Below are 13,926 nucleotides of genomic sequence, written 5' to 3' on the forward strand. Positions count from 1 at the left end.
GATTGTCGTTTGTAAAGAGAAGAAAAGCTGCGAGTCCATGAAACTAAATGAGGGGACCGCGAGTTGCAATCATACAGCACGGAAACATTGAACAGTTTACATATTTCTTAACACGTTCTAATCACGCGCGTCTATGATGCAAAGCGGAAGAGTTTTAATGCTTCTACCTGTTTCATATTAAGATGAAGTCACACGTTCCTTTCGTTTTAATAAGCTTGTTTGTTCTGACAGTATTTTCTGTGCTGGTAAGTAGGCCTACCTATTTTAGAGTGAAATGTCTGTCGTATACCGTTAGGTTACTGTTAAAGGTATACAGTGTAGTAAACTAAACTTCATGTTCGTGTTCAGTTTTAGTCCAAGAAAAGTTATGAAAACAAGAAATCCTAAAGCATTAATAAAAAGGAATTTTGAAATTCAGGATGTGGGAACCCAGGTGACACCTTCATAAAGCCGCGCAATAGGGTCATTCCGTGTCAACTCATCGGGAGTTTTTTTATTTTTACACAAGCAAGACCAACATCAGTAGTGATACCTGGCGCATCTTATTGTGACAAACCTTATATCGTTGGAAATAAGTCTCTAGAAAACTTTTTTTATTACAGTTTTACAGAATAATGTACGTAGGCAGAGTAATTGTTTCTTTTTTTCAAAGAGCGTGCTTAAAAGTCTTTTCACTTGTCACAGAATATAAGGGACACCCACATTTGCTTCCATATTTTTTGTGGGAATTCTGACAAACTATATATCATTGGAAAGGTCTGAGACTCTAGAACACATTTGATCCGTGTTTTATCAAATTATTTATGAGAGTAATTGATTCATAAATGATGATAAATGAGTGTGCATCAAATATATAGTCTCATACTAATTTCTTGTTTTGTTGACATGTTCCTATGCTTTTGTAATTAGGGTTTCGAGCCCGAAGGGCTGAAAACCTATTGTTTTTGTAAGGATTTTTATTAGGGTTTCGAGCACGAAGTGCTGAAAACCTATTGTTTTTGTAAGGATTTTTATTCTTCTTCTTCTTCTTCTTCTTCTTATTATTATTATTCCGCCATAAAACGCGTCGCCCAGCCCAAACCGTAAGTCGTAGAAACTCGAGACTTGGTCAGATGGTAGTAGTCTTGCACGCTACTCAGATACTCGGAGCCAGCCATGTCGGTCCATAGGTGGCGCTATAGCGATGGCCAATGCGTTTGGGCTCAATGCTCGTAAACCGGATGTCACACAACAAAGTGTTTGGTGTCATTGGAATCCTTGGCTCCAAACTTAAAAAACGTATATCTCCGATTTCATTTCCGGTATGCAAATTTTTTCGCTAATTTGCATTTTATGAAAAAAAAAAAAAATGAACTAGTCCCTGGATTTTTGCCCGATCGGAACCAAACCAACGCTGATGAATTCTGTGGAGTGTGAATATAAATAATCATAAAAGAAAGTTGAAAATTCGATTCAGGGTCGCTAGGGGGCATCAAAACATTCGAACCGAAAGTTGCCTATTTCGCTAAAATGGCTATACCTAGAGAACGGTTTGAGCAATCTTCACGGGGCTTAGACCATATGTGAGGACCCTCAGTACGGGGTCATAATAAAAAAGACTCGGTGTTTGGCCACTAGGTGGCGCTATAATAGCAAATATCTCGAAAACGGCAATAACTACCCAACCGTTGGCCCGATCGACTTATTATTTGGTATGGTGTGTCTTTGTGTCATGCACCATGACTGTATAAAAGGACTTTGGGGTTTCTCAAAAAACATGGCCGCCAGCGGCCAATGAATTTTGAGCACTCATTACACAGGGTTAACGGAGGCCGATCGAAACGACACTCGCTGGGCATGTTCGACTCGTGGTCCTGAAGGTCTGTAAGAAATATGAACTCATTCGGCCACTAGGGGGCGAAGTAACGGTTTTAGAGTGCATAAACAATTCTGTATCACGTGACATTTGACACATACTCAAACTATTTACATCATATGTTTGCTCTTCTCATTCTTAACAACTTTGCCTCTGGACACGCTTCTGTCGATCAAACGGATCGAGAGTTATCGCTGACGATGTCAAAAATCTACTTTCGCGAACTAGTCCTTGGTTTTTCAACCGATCGGAACCAAACCAATGCAGATGACTTCTGTGGAGTGTGAATGTAAATAATCATTGAAAAAAAGTTGAAATTTATATTCATACACGGTGGGGGGGGGCAAAAACTGAACTGGGCGGAGCCTATCACATTAAAATGGCCATAAATCCAGAACGGATTAACACATCATCATGGGGCTTGGAACATATGTGTAGACCATCACTCCGAGGTCACCTACAAAAGAAGGTGCCGTTTGGATACTAGGTGGCGCTAAAACAGTAGAAATGGCAAAATTGACGCGTATTTCATTACTTAAACAATTGTGTATCACGTGACATTTGACATACACACAAACTATTGATATCATATGATAGCTCTTCTCATTCTGAACAAATTTGCCTCTTGATCTATTGATGTCAATCAAACGGTTCAGGAGTTATTGCTGATGATGTTAAAATCGTACTTTTGCAAACTAGTTCTTTGATTTTCAAGCAATTTCAAAATTTCCACCATAGTACAATTCTCTGGACTCTATAGGTCAACAATGATTAAAAACATGTTGAGTTTTTTTTTGTTGTGTGTCCATTACAGGGTCCTTTTTTATATTAAGGTGAATAATGTACGTTAAAGGTTGCTACTCCTTAATAAATAATGCAAAGGACTTGCAATTAAGTAGTATTATACATATTTTGACTCAAAACAAGCATGCTCATCAGAAGAGGCATGCCTTCATAAAAGTCCAAAAGGTGAAATATTCATTCAAATGGGCTTTTCATACATGTCTTTGTAAGCATGCGTAGTCTGCATAGACTGTTACTGATCACCTAAGTCAAAATTCTGGGTCTAAAGGCTATCATTCATTGAGGATGTGTGTTAGGGCCATTTCTGAAATGGATTTGACCTATTTATCCTGATAACGTGAGTCTTGCTACTGAATTGTCCGAATGACTTGATATGAGAAAATGTAATGTATGTCCTATATGTGCATGTGTGTGTGAGCATGCCTGGGTCTGTATGAGCCAATGCTGACCCTTTGACTCATTTTTCTGGGTGTGGGGTTGTATTGTCGTTTGTGGACATGTTAGTTTGCCATCCCTGAGACTGGTCGACGTTTACTTACCTAAACTTCTCGAAACCCGATAATTGCTGCTTGCAGCTATATTTAGGGTTTCGAGCCCGAAGGGCTGAAAACCTATTGTATTTGTAAGGATTTTTATTCTTCTTATTATTATTCTTCCGCCATAAAACGCGTCGCCCAGCCCAAACCGTAAGTCGTAGAAACTCGAGACTTTGTCGGATGGTAGTAGTCTTGCTCGCTACTCAGATACTTGGAGCCAGCCATGTCGGTCCATAGGTGGCGCTATAGCGATGGCCAATGCGTTTGGGCTCAATGCTCGTAAACCGGATGTCGCACAACAAAGTTTTTGGTGTCATTGGAATCCTTGGCTCCAAACTTAAAAAATGGCTATCTCCGATTTCATTTCCGGTATGCAAATTTTTCCGCTAATTTGCATTGTATAAAAAAAAAAAAAAATGAACTAGTCCCTGGATTTTTGCCCGATCTGAACCAAACCAACGCTGATGAATTCTGTGGAGTGTGAATGTAAATATTCATTGAAAAAAAGTTGAAATTTCGATTCATGGTCGCTAGGGGGCATCAAAACGTCCGAACCGGAAGTAGAAAATGTAACTAAAATGGCCATAACTCGTGAAATGTTTGAGCTATCTTCACGAGGCTTGGACCCTATGTGTAGACTCTCAGTCCAGGGTCACAGTAAGAAGGAGTTGGCGTTTGGCCACTAGGTGGCGCTATAATATACATGAACTCTAAAAGGGCTATAACTACCCAACAGTTTGCCCGATCGACTTATTATTTGGTATGGTGTGTCTTTGTATCATGCACCATCACTGTATAAAAGGACTTTGGGGTTTCTCAAAAAACATGGCCGCCATCGGCCAATGAAGTTTGAGCACTCATTAGACAGGGTTAACAGAGGCCGATCGAAACGACACTCGCTGGGCTTGTTCGACTCATGGTCCTGAAGGTCTGTAAGAAATATGAACTCATTCGGCCACTGGGGGCGAAATAACGTTTTTGGTTGCATAAACAATTGTGTATCACGTGACATTTGACATATACTCAAACTATTTACATCATATGATAGCTCTCCTCATTCTGAACAACTTTGCCTCTGGACACGCTTCTGTCGATCAAACGGATCATGAGTTATCGCTGATGATGTTAAAAAACTACTTTCGCGAACTAGTCCTTGGTTTTTCAACCGATAGGAACCAAACCAATGCAGATGACTTCTGTGGAGTGTGAATGTAAATATTCATTGAAAAAAAGTTGAAATTTCGATTCATACACGGTAGGGGGGGGCCAAAAACTGAACTGGGCGGAGCCTATCACATTAAAATGGCCATAAATATAGAACGGATTAACACATCATCATGGGGCTTGGAACATATGTGTAGACCATCACTCTAACGTCACTTACAAAAGAAAGTGGTGTTTGGACACTAGGTGGCGCTAAACCAGTTAAAATGGCAAAATTTAGACGCATTTCAATTCTTAAACAGTTGTGTATCACGTTACATTTGACTTATACCCAAAATATTTACATCAAATCATAGTTCTCTTCATTCTGAACAACTTTGCCTCTTGAAGCATTGCTGTCAATAAAACCGTCCATTAGATATCGATGATAACGTTAAATACCTACTATTGCTAACTACTTCGCGGTTTTACGCCCTATTGGAACCAAACAAACGCAGAGTGCTTCTGTGGCGTGTGAACATCAAAAGTACTTGAAAAAAAGTTGAAATTTAAATTCATAAACGGTAAGGGGGCCCAAAAACTGAACTGGGCGAAGCCTATAACACTTAAACAAACGTTGTTAGAGAAGGGTTTGAGATAGCTTCACGGGGCTTTAAACATATGTGTAGACCATCGCTCTGAGCTCACGGTAAAAATAACACGGTGATTGGACACTAGGTGGCGCTTTAACGGGAACAATGGCAATAAATACTGTAATTATGCAACTGTTATACATCTACAGGTTCTGATACGCTTTGAAAATAAACCTCTCGGCCCAGGAACTTCAGACTTCTTGAGTTTGAAAGCACCTTCGCTTCAATTTAAATGCCAACAACAATGAAAATCGGATACTCATTAACGAATTGTCCAAATGATTTGACAGTCAGGAAAATAACATTATTGTAGTATATGTGCATGTTTCTGTAAGCATGCATAGTTTCTATGAGTTCATACCTGTCATTTTTCTGTGTCTGTGTGTGTTGGACTTTGAACCTTCATGCGTTTGTTGTGGTGTGACCCCCTAAACTGTTCATGAATGCACGACTGCTTTTGACTGCCTTAAAACTCGAAACCCGATAAATGCTGCTTGCAGCTTTAATTAGGGTTTCGAGCACGAAGTGCTGAAAACCTATTGTTTTTGTAAGGATTTTTATTCTTCTTCTTATTATTATTTTTCCACGATAAAACGCGTTGGCCAGCCCAAACCGTAAGTCGTAGAAACTCGAGACTTTGTCAACTGGTTGTATATGTGCAGGTTACTCAGATACAGTGACCCAGCCAAATCGGCCAATAGGGGGCGCTATAGCGATGGCCAATGCGTTTGGGCTCATTGCTCGTAAACCGGATGTCGCACAACAAAGTTTTTGGTGTCATTGGAATCCTTGGCTCCAAACTTAAAAAATGGCTATCTCCGATTTCATTTCCGGTATGCAAATTTTTCCGCTAATTTGCATTTTATAAAAAAAAAAAAAAATGAACTAGTCCCTGGATTTTTGCCCGATCGGAACCAAACCAATGCTGATGAATTCTATGGAGTGTGAATATGAATAATCATAAAAAGAAGTTGAAATTTCGATTCAGGGTCGCTAGGGGGCATCAAAACGTCTGAACCGGAAGTAGCCTGTTTCACTCAAATTACCATAACTCGTGAACCGTTTCAACTATCTTCACGGGGCTTAGACCGTATGTGTAGACCCTTAGTCCGGGGTCACAATAAAAAAGACTCGGTGTTTGGCCACTAGGTGGCGCTATAATAGCAAATATCTCAAAATCGGCAATAACTACCCAACCGTTGGCCCGATTGACTTATTATTTGGTATGGTGTGTCTTTGTGTCATGCACCATGACTGTATAAAAGGACTTTGGGGTTTCTCAAAAAACATGGCCGCCATCGGCCAATGAAATTTGAGCACTCATTACACAGGGTTAACGGAGGCCGATCAAAACGACACTCGCTGGGCTTGTTCGACTCGTGGCCCTGAAGGTCTGTAAGAAATATGAACTCATTCGGCCACTAGGGGGCGAAGTAACGCTTTTGGAGTGCATAAACAATTCTGTATCACGTGACATTTGACATATACTCAAACTATTTACATCATATGATAGCTCTTCTCATTCTGAACAACTTTGCCTCTGGAAATGCTTCTGTCGATCAAACGGTTCGTGAGTTATTGCTGATGATGTCAAAAACCTACTTTCGCGAACTAGTCCTTGGTTTTTCAACCGATCGGAACCAAACCAAAGCAGATGACTTCTGTGGAGTGTGAATGTAAATAATCATTGAAAAAATTTGGAAATTTGTATTCATACACGGTAGGGGGAGCCAAAAACTGAACTGGGCGGAGCCTATCGCATTAAAATGGCCATAAATCCAGAACGGATTAAAACATCATCATGGGGCTTGGAACATATGTGTAGACCATCACTCCGAGGTCACCTACAAAAGAAGGTGGCGTTTGGACACTAGGTGGCGCTAGACCAGTAGAAATTGCTAAATTGACGCGTATTTCATTACTTAAACAATTGTGTATCACGTGACATTTGACAAACACACAAACTATTGATATCATATGATAGCTCTTCTCATTCTGAACAAATTTGCCTCTTGATCCATTGATGTCAATCAAACGGTTCAGGAGTTATTGCTGATGATGTTAAAAACGTACTTTTGCAAACTAGTTCTTTGATTTCCAAGCAATTTCAAAATTTCCACCATAGTACAATTTCTCTGGACTCTCTAGGTCAATAATGATTAAAAACATGTTGAGTTTTTTTTGTTGTGTGACCATTACAGGGTCCTTTATTATATTAACGTGAAAAATGTACGTTAAAGGTTGCTACTCCTTAATAAATAATCCAACTGACTTGCAATTAAGTAGTATTATACATATTATGACTCAAAACAAGCATGCTCATCAGAAGAGGCATGCCTTCATAAAAGTCCAAAAGGTGAAATATTCATTCAAATGGACTTTTCATACATGTCTTTGTAAGCATGTGTAGTCTGCATAGACCGTTACTGATCACCTAAGTCAAAATTCTGGATCTAAAGGCCTATCATTCATTGAGGATGTGTGTTAGGGCCATTTCTGAAATGGATTTGACTAATTTATCCTGATAACGTGAGTCTCGCTACTGAATTGTCCGAATGACTTGATATGAGAAAATGTAATCTATGTCCATGTGTGTTTGAGCATGCCTGGGTGTGTATGAGCCAATGCTGACCGTCTGACACATTATTCTGGGTGTGGGGTTATATTGTCGATTGTTGACATGTTAGTTTGCCATCCCTGAGGCTGGTCGACATTTACTTGCCTAAACTTCTCGAAACCCGATAATTGCTGCTTGCAGCTATATTTCTTTATTATTATTCCGCCATAAAACGCGTAGCCCAGCCCAAACCGTAAGTCGTAGAAACTCGAGACTTTGTCAAATGGTAGTAGTCTTGCACGCTACTCAGATACTCGGAGCCAGCCAAATCAGCCCATAGGTGGCGCTATAGCGATAGCCAATGCGTTTGAGCTCAATGCTCATAAACCGGATGTCGCACAACAAAATGTTTGGTGTCATTGGAATCCTTGGCTCCAAACTTAAAAAATGGCTATCTCCGATTTCATTTCCGGTATGCAAATTTTTCCGCTAATTTGCATTTTATGAAAAAAAAAAAAAATGAACTAGTCCCTGGATTTTTGCCCGATCGGAACCAAACCGACGCTGATGAATTCTGTGGAGTGTGAATATGAATATTCATTGAAAAAAAGTTGAAATTTCGATTCAGGGTCGCTGGGGGGCATCAAAACGTTCGAACCGGAAGTAGCCTATTTCACTAAAATGACAATAACTCGTGAACCGTTTGAGCTATCTTCACCGGGCTTAGACCGTATGTGTAGACCCTCAGTCCGGGGTCACAATAAAAAAGACGCGGTGTTTGGCCACTAGGTGGCGCTATAATAGCAAAGAACTCGAAAAGGGCTATAACTACGCAACCGTTTGCCCGATCGACTTATTATTTGGTATGGTGTGTCTTTGTGTCATGCACCGTGACTGTATAAAAGGACTTTGGCGTTTCTCAAAAAACATGGCCGCCATCGCCCAATGAATTTTGAGCCCTCATTAGACAGGGTTAACGGGGGCCGATCGAAACGACACTCGCTGGGCTTGTTCGACTCGTGGTCCTGAAGGTCTGTAAGAAATATGAATTGATTCGGCCACTGGGGGCGAAAAAACGTTTTTGCAGTGCATAAACAATTGTGTATCACGTGACATTTGACATATACTCAAACTATTTACATCATATGATAGCTCTTCTCATTCTGAACAACTTTGCCTCTGGACACGCTTCTGTCAATTGAACGGTTCGTGAATTATCGCTGATGATGTCAAAAATCTACTTTCGCGAACTAGTCCCTGGTTTTTCAACCGATCGGGACCAAACCAATGCAGATGACTTCTCTGGAGTGTGAATGTAAATAATCATTGAAAAAAAGTTGAAATTTGTATTCATACACGGTAGGGGGGGGCAAAAACTGAACTGGGCGGAGCCTATCACATTAAAATGGCCATAAATCCAGAACGGATTAACACATCATCATGGGGCTTGGAACATATGTGTAGACCATCACTCCGAGGTCACCTACAAAAGAAGGTGCCGTTTTGACACTAGGTGGCGCTAGACCAGTAGAAATGGTTAAATTGACGCGTATTTCATTACTTAAACAATTGTGTATCATGTGACATTTGACATATACCCAAACTATTTACATCATATGATATCTCTTCTCATTCTGAACAACTTTGCCTCTAGAACCATTTATGTCGATCAAACGGTTCGTGAGTTATCGCTGATAATGTCAAAAACCTACTTTCACAAACTAGTCCCTGGTTTTTCAACCGATTGTAACCAAACCAATGCAGATGACTTCTGTGGAGTGTGAATGTATATAATCATTGAAAAGAAATTAAAATTTGTATTCGTACACTGTAGGGGGGGCCAAAACTGAACTGGGCGGAGCCTAAGACACTTAAACATACGTTGTTAGAGAAGGGTTTGAGATAGCTTCACGGGGCTTAAAACATATGTGTAAACCTTCGCTCTGAGCTCACATCAAAAGAAATCGCGGTGATTGGACACTAGGGGGCGCTATAACGGGAACAATGGCACTAAATACTGTAATTATGCAACGGTTATACATCTACAGGTTCTGATACGCTTTGAAAATAAACGTCTCGGCCCAGGAACTTCAGACTTCTTGAGTTAGAAAGCACCTTCGCCTCAATTTAAAAGCCAACAACAATGAAAATCGGATACTCATTAACGTATTGTCCAAATTATTTGACATGCTTGTAATAGAGGTGCATGTTTCTGTAAGCATGCATAGTTTCTATGAGTTGATACCTGTGATTTTTCTGTGCGTGTGTGTGTGTGTGTTGGACTTTGATCCTTCACGCGTGTGTTGAGGTGTGACCCCCTAACCTGTTCATGAATGCATGACTGCTTTTGACTGCCTTAAACCTCGAAACCCGCTTAAAGGCTGCTTGCAGCTTTAATTTTTTATTGTGTCTATTAATTGTGAAAGTAAAACAGTGACAAAAGCATCTGTGATAAAATTTCAGATTTAGTGTTAAAACGAATGGAAGCCTATGGGGCCCCCTAGGGGATTTTGGTGGTAGAGCAGCTAAAAAATTCAGACACGTCAAATCATTTGGTGTATCAAGACTTCGTGACCCTTGGTACTTTGACTTATGAAATTTTGTGTTTTCTAATAAAAGAAAAACATAAATATTTTAGCTATAAACATAACAAAATGAATTTTTTTATTATATTTTTTTCAGCAATAATCTGCTAATTATTTTCTTTCAAACGAGACCAATCGTAGGTATTTATTCCAAATAATCCATGAGTTACAGCCATTTTAGTGCCAACAGTACGTTTTCATGTCATTAAAAAGGGATGCGCCAAGTAAGGGGTTTTAAATGCCACCGATGAACAGTTACAGTATTAAGTAATCCAATAATTTGTAGAGGGAGGTAAAAATTTAAATATTCATCTGAAATTTGGAGCCATATTAGAGGAGCTTAAAAATGACACGTGAAATATGCCTGCATCATGACATATCTGTTAGTAAAATCTGGTGCATTTAATGCCAATGGTGACAGCTCAAAAATGAAGGAATGGCTTTTTTTGTTCTTTTTATAAAAAGTGCATGTCACTCCAGAACCTTTAGAGATATCTTAATGTCCGTTTAGATTCTTGTCTTCGACCAACCTTTCTTTTTAAAGGGATGTTGTTAATTATGGCCCGAGCACTGATGAAGTGAGGACTTGCTTCATTTTTTAAAAGCCTAGACATGCTCGAAAACTCATGAAAGTTTGCATACAAGTCAGAGGGTGAAAATCTACATCTGATACAAAATTGGTTGATTTGACTCGGAATGACCCAATAGTCTGTGTTTATACTGTATATGGTTTCATATAGAATTGTATACATCGTTTATATCAACGTTTAAATGCTTCAACGACAAATACCAAAAATAACTTGTATGACTTTACTGTTCAAAGGCAGATACACGCTCATTTTCCATTGACTATGAGAACAACTGTTTCCGAAAGGATGGAAAACCATTCCAGTACATCTCAGGAAGCATCCACTATTCCCGCATCTCTCGGGATTACTGGAAGGACAGACTGCTCAAGATGTACATGACTGGACTCAATGCTATTCAGGTGTAAGTGAAACTGGGTCAGTGACAAACGGTTGGCAAGATGAGAAAATTCTTGTATATTATATATTTTATATAAAATAAATAATTTATTTTAAAATATCAAACGAAAATAGATTGTATTAAAGTTCTCTCATAATATAAATTTGAATGCGTTTTTGCACCTTTGTTTTCTAAATAATAATAATAAAAAAACATTCATACAGTAAACTAGATGCTTTTCTTTTATTACACATTAATTTTCCTGTATATAATTATATACTCCCCACATAGACATCAATCCAACATACACTAAAAGCACATAAAAATAAGTATTAAGACATCATTAAAATAGTCCATGTGACTACAGTGGTTCAATCCTCAATTTATGAAGCGAGAAGAGGATTTTTTGTGCGCAATTAAACAAAAGTCACAACTTTATTCAACAATTTCCTGACTTCTGCGCCAGTCTCCAATGCCATTCCACAAGAGTAGTCCTATTGTATTAATAGTAGTTCTATGTATTAATGATAAAATATCAGAAGTTTGATCATTTCTTTGAGCACTGAATTAATGTTCAAATGTAGGGGACCCACTTCATTCTGCTACATTATAAAATCATCTATGTGTATATTACAGTATATTATATTATGATATTATACATAGCTTAAACTTTCAAATGAATGTAATAGATATATGTATTCAAGTTAAATATTTCAACTCATATAATTATCTTATCATTTTTTATCTTGGACTTTCAGAGCTTTAATTCTGAAGTTGTGGATAAAGCACCACTTTTAAAAAAATACTTCAATACTTGAAAATTGTTCCAAATAATAGTTTAATTTATTTGACATCTTTAATTAGCATCATAAACTAGTGATATTCGTTTAAACTGGCCCCTAACAGAAAGGTTTAAACAGTTACACTGTTTGTAATTAACTCTACAATTTAAATTTGACAGACACAAATTGACACTTATGTAAACAAATATGACATTTGTCGGAATATTTAAAATGAATCTTTTAAAGTGAATACTCATTTTTATAATATTGATGAATCTTCAATATATTCCTGGGTGTACCTGACCATAAAAATGTCAAATGATCTCAGATTTAAAATAGTGTCTAACCTTTGCATGCAGAAGTTAGCGTCACCAGTCGTTCTTCTCTGTTATTTCATTTCCTGTCACATGTCTTCTTGCACAATATTAACAAAATTGCTCCTTGAATGGGTGTTACACCTTGACATTTCATGAATATGATGCGACTCACATGATTGCCCAAATGAATTATAATATTTAGAACAATGGTCTGTTTACTTTTAATTACTATCAAATAGGTCTAACGTAAGATTATGCCAAACTAGCTGATATGGTGTTTTAGAATTTCACCAAGACGAGTTGTTTTGTATCACGTTTTTACAGTTACACATTTCTGCAATCATTCCTCAATTATTCTCTCAAAAAGAATTGAAATTAGAATATCAGTCTTGGTCCTCAGAAACAAGTATGCAATAATCTGCATTTAGTTTTTTTTATTTGAACCCTTTTAAGTGTAATTAAATCACAGGGACACACAAAAAAATTAACGTCACGTCATTGACCCAACTTCATCTTAGTTTCACATAAGTACACATTCATGTTAAACATGTTGCCCTAACGTGTCATTCGTTTTTATTGAAGTTATGTGCCGTGGAACTTCCATGAGACTATACAGGGGGTGTTGAACTTTTCAGGGGACAGAGACCTGGAGTACTTCTTGAACCTGGCCAACCAGACAGGGCTGTTAGTCATCCTTCGGCCAGGGCCATACATCTGTGCAGAATGGGAAATGGTTTGTGTTATTTTCATCTGTGTTTAGACTATTTTACAGAGTTTGTGTTTGTAACAAGAATTTCATCCATAATACTAGTCATTTGTCAAAACACATGTTATTGTATATAACATGTACTTTGTAAAACTAAACATTATTGAATAATTGCTATTTATATGGAAGTCTAAATTGTGAGTTCTTATTTGTCCAACAGGGAGGTTTGCCTGCCTGGTTGCTACACAAACCGAACATTATCCTTCGTTCAGCTGACGCAGGTACATGTTATTCTGTTTGAGACGTAACATCACGTACGGTCAAGTTTTTAATTTTAGTATTGGTGTCTTTCAGAGTATTTACAGGCAGTGAGTGACTGGTTGGCTGTCCTGCTCACTAAAATGAAACCATGGCTTTATCAGAACGGAGGAAATATTATCAGTGTTCAGGTACAATTTTGAGTCAACGTAAAAATAAGAAATCAAACTTTGCCCAGTACTCGAAGCTCATCATTGGGTTTAAATCTTTAAACTTTTGTGTTCAAGTTTATATTTTTCTTTTTTGTTTCTTTTTTTTGTTGTCTCTATTAGGTTGAGAATGAATACGGCAGTTACTTTGCTTGTGATTATAACTATATGCGGCATCTTCACACTCTGTTCCGTTTGTTCCTGGGAGAGGACGTCATCCTCTTTACTACTGATGGAAACACAGACAAAGAGATGATATGTGGTACACTCGAGGGCCTGTACGCTACTATAGACTTTGGGACAGGTAAAAAAAACTGCTGCAGTGGCCATTATAATGAAAAGACATTGTCTGTCTGATGCACATCCAGCCTTTGTACGTTGTTATTGGCCATGAACCAGACAATGTATGACTATTTGCAAATAATAATTTCTGTGTAGAGAGAGTTTGATCCACTTTTTAAACTGATATTTGCACTTTTCTACTTATCATTAATCAGAATTAATCAATATCGGAATTATAATAAAATAAAAAGGTCTTAGTGGTTACCACACTGA

The 13,926-nt window shown here is 38.2% G+C and overlaps 1 protein-coding gene across 1 annotated transcript in view; it reads left to right on the plus strand.

Annotated features, from left to right (window-relative positions):
- Positions 1 to 13,926, plus strand: part of glb1l (galactosidase, beta 1-like) — a 17,416-nt gene continuing 3,490 nt past the window's right edge. The window contains exons 1-6 of the mRNA XM_079463980.1: positions 1 to 245; positions 10,957 to 11,123; positions 12,781 to 12,931; positions 13,125 to 13,185; positions 13,259 to 13,353; positions 13,495 to 13,675. Coding sequence (XP_079320106.1) covers positions 183 to 245; positions 10,957 to 11,123; positions 12,781 to 12,931; positions 13,125 to 13,185; positions 13,259 to 13,353; positions 13,495 to 13,675 — 718 coding nt within the window. The 5' untranslated portion in view covers positions 1 to 182. The remainder of the gene's footprint in view (positions 246 to 10,956; positions 11,124 to 12,780; positions 12,932 to 13,124; positions 13,186 to 13,258; positions 13,354 to 13,494; positions 13,676 to 13,926) is intronic.

The sequence above is a fragment of the Barbatula barbatula genome (genome assembly GCF_947034865.1).
Source record: "Barbatula barbatula genome assembly, chromosome: 9".
Classification (NCBI taxonomy): Eukaryota; Metazoa; Chordata; class Actinopteri; order Cypriniformes; family Nemacheilidae; genus Barbatula; species Barbatula barbatula.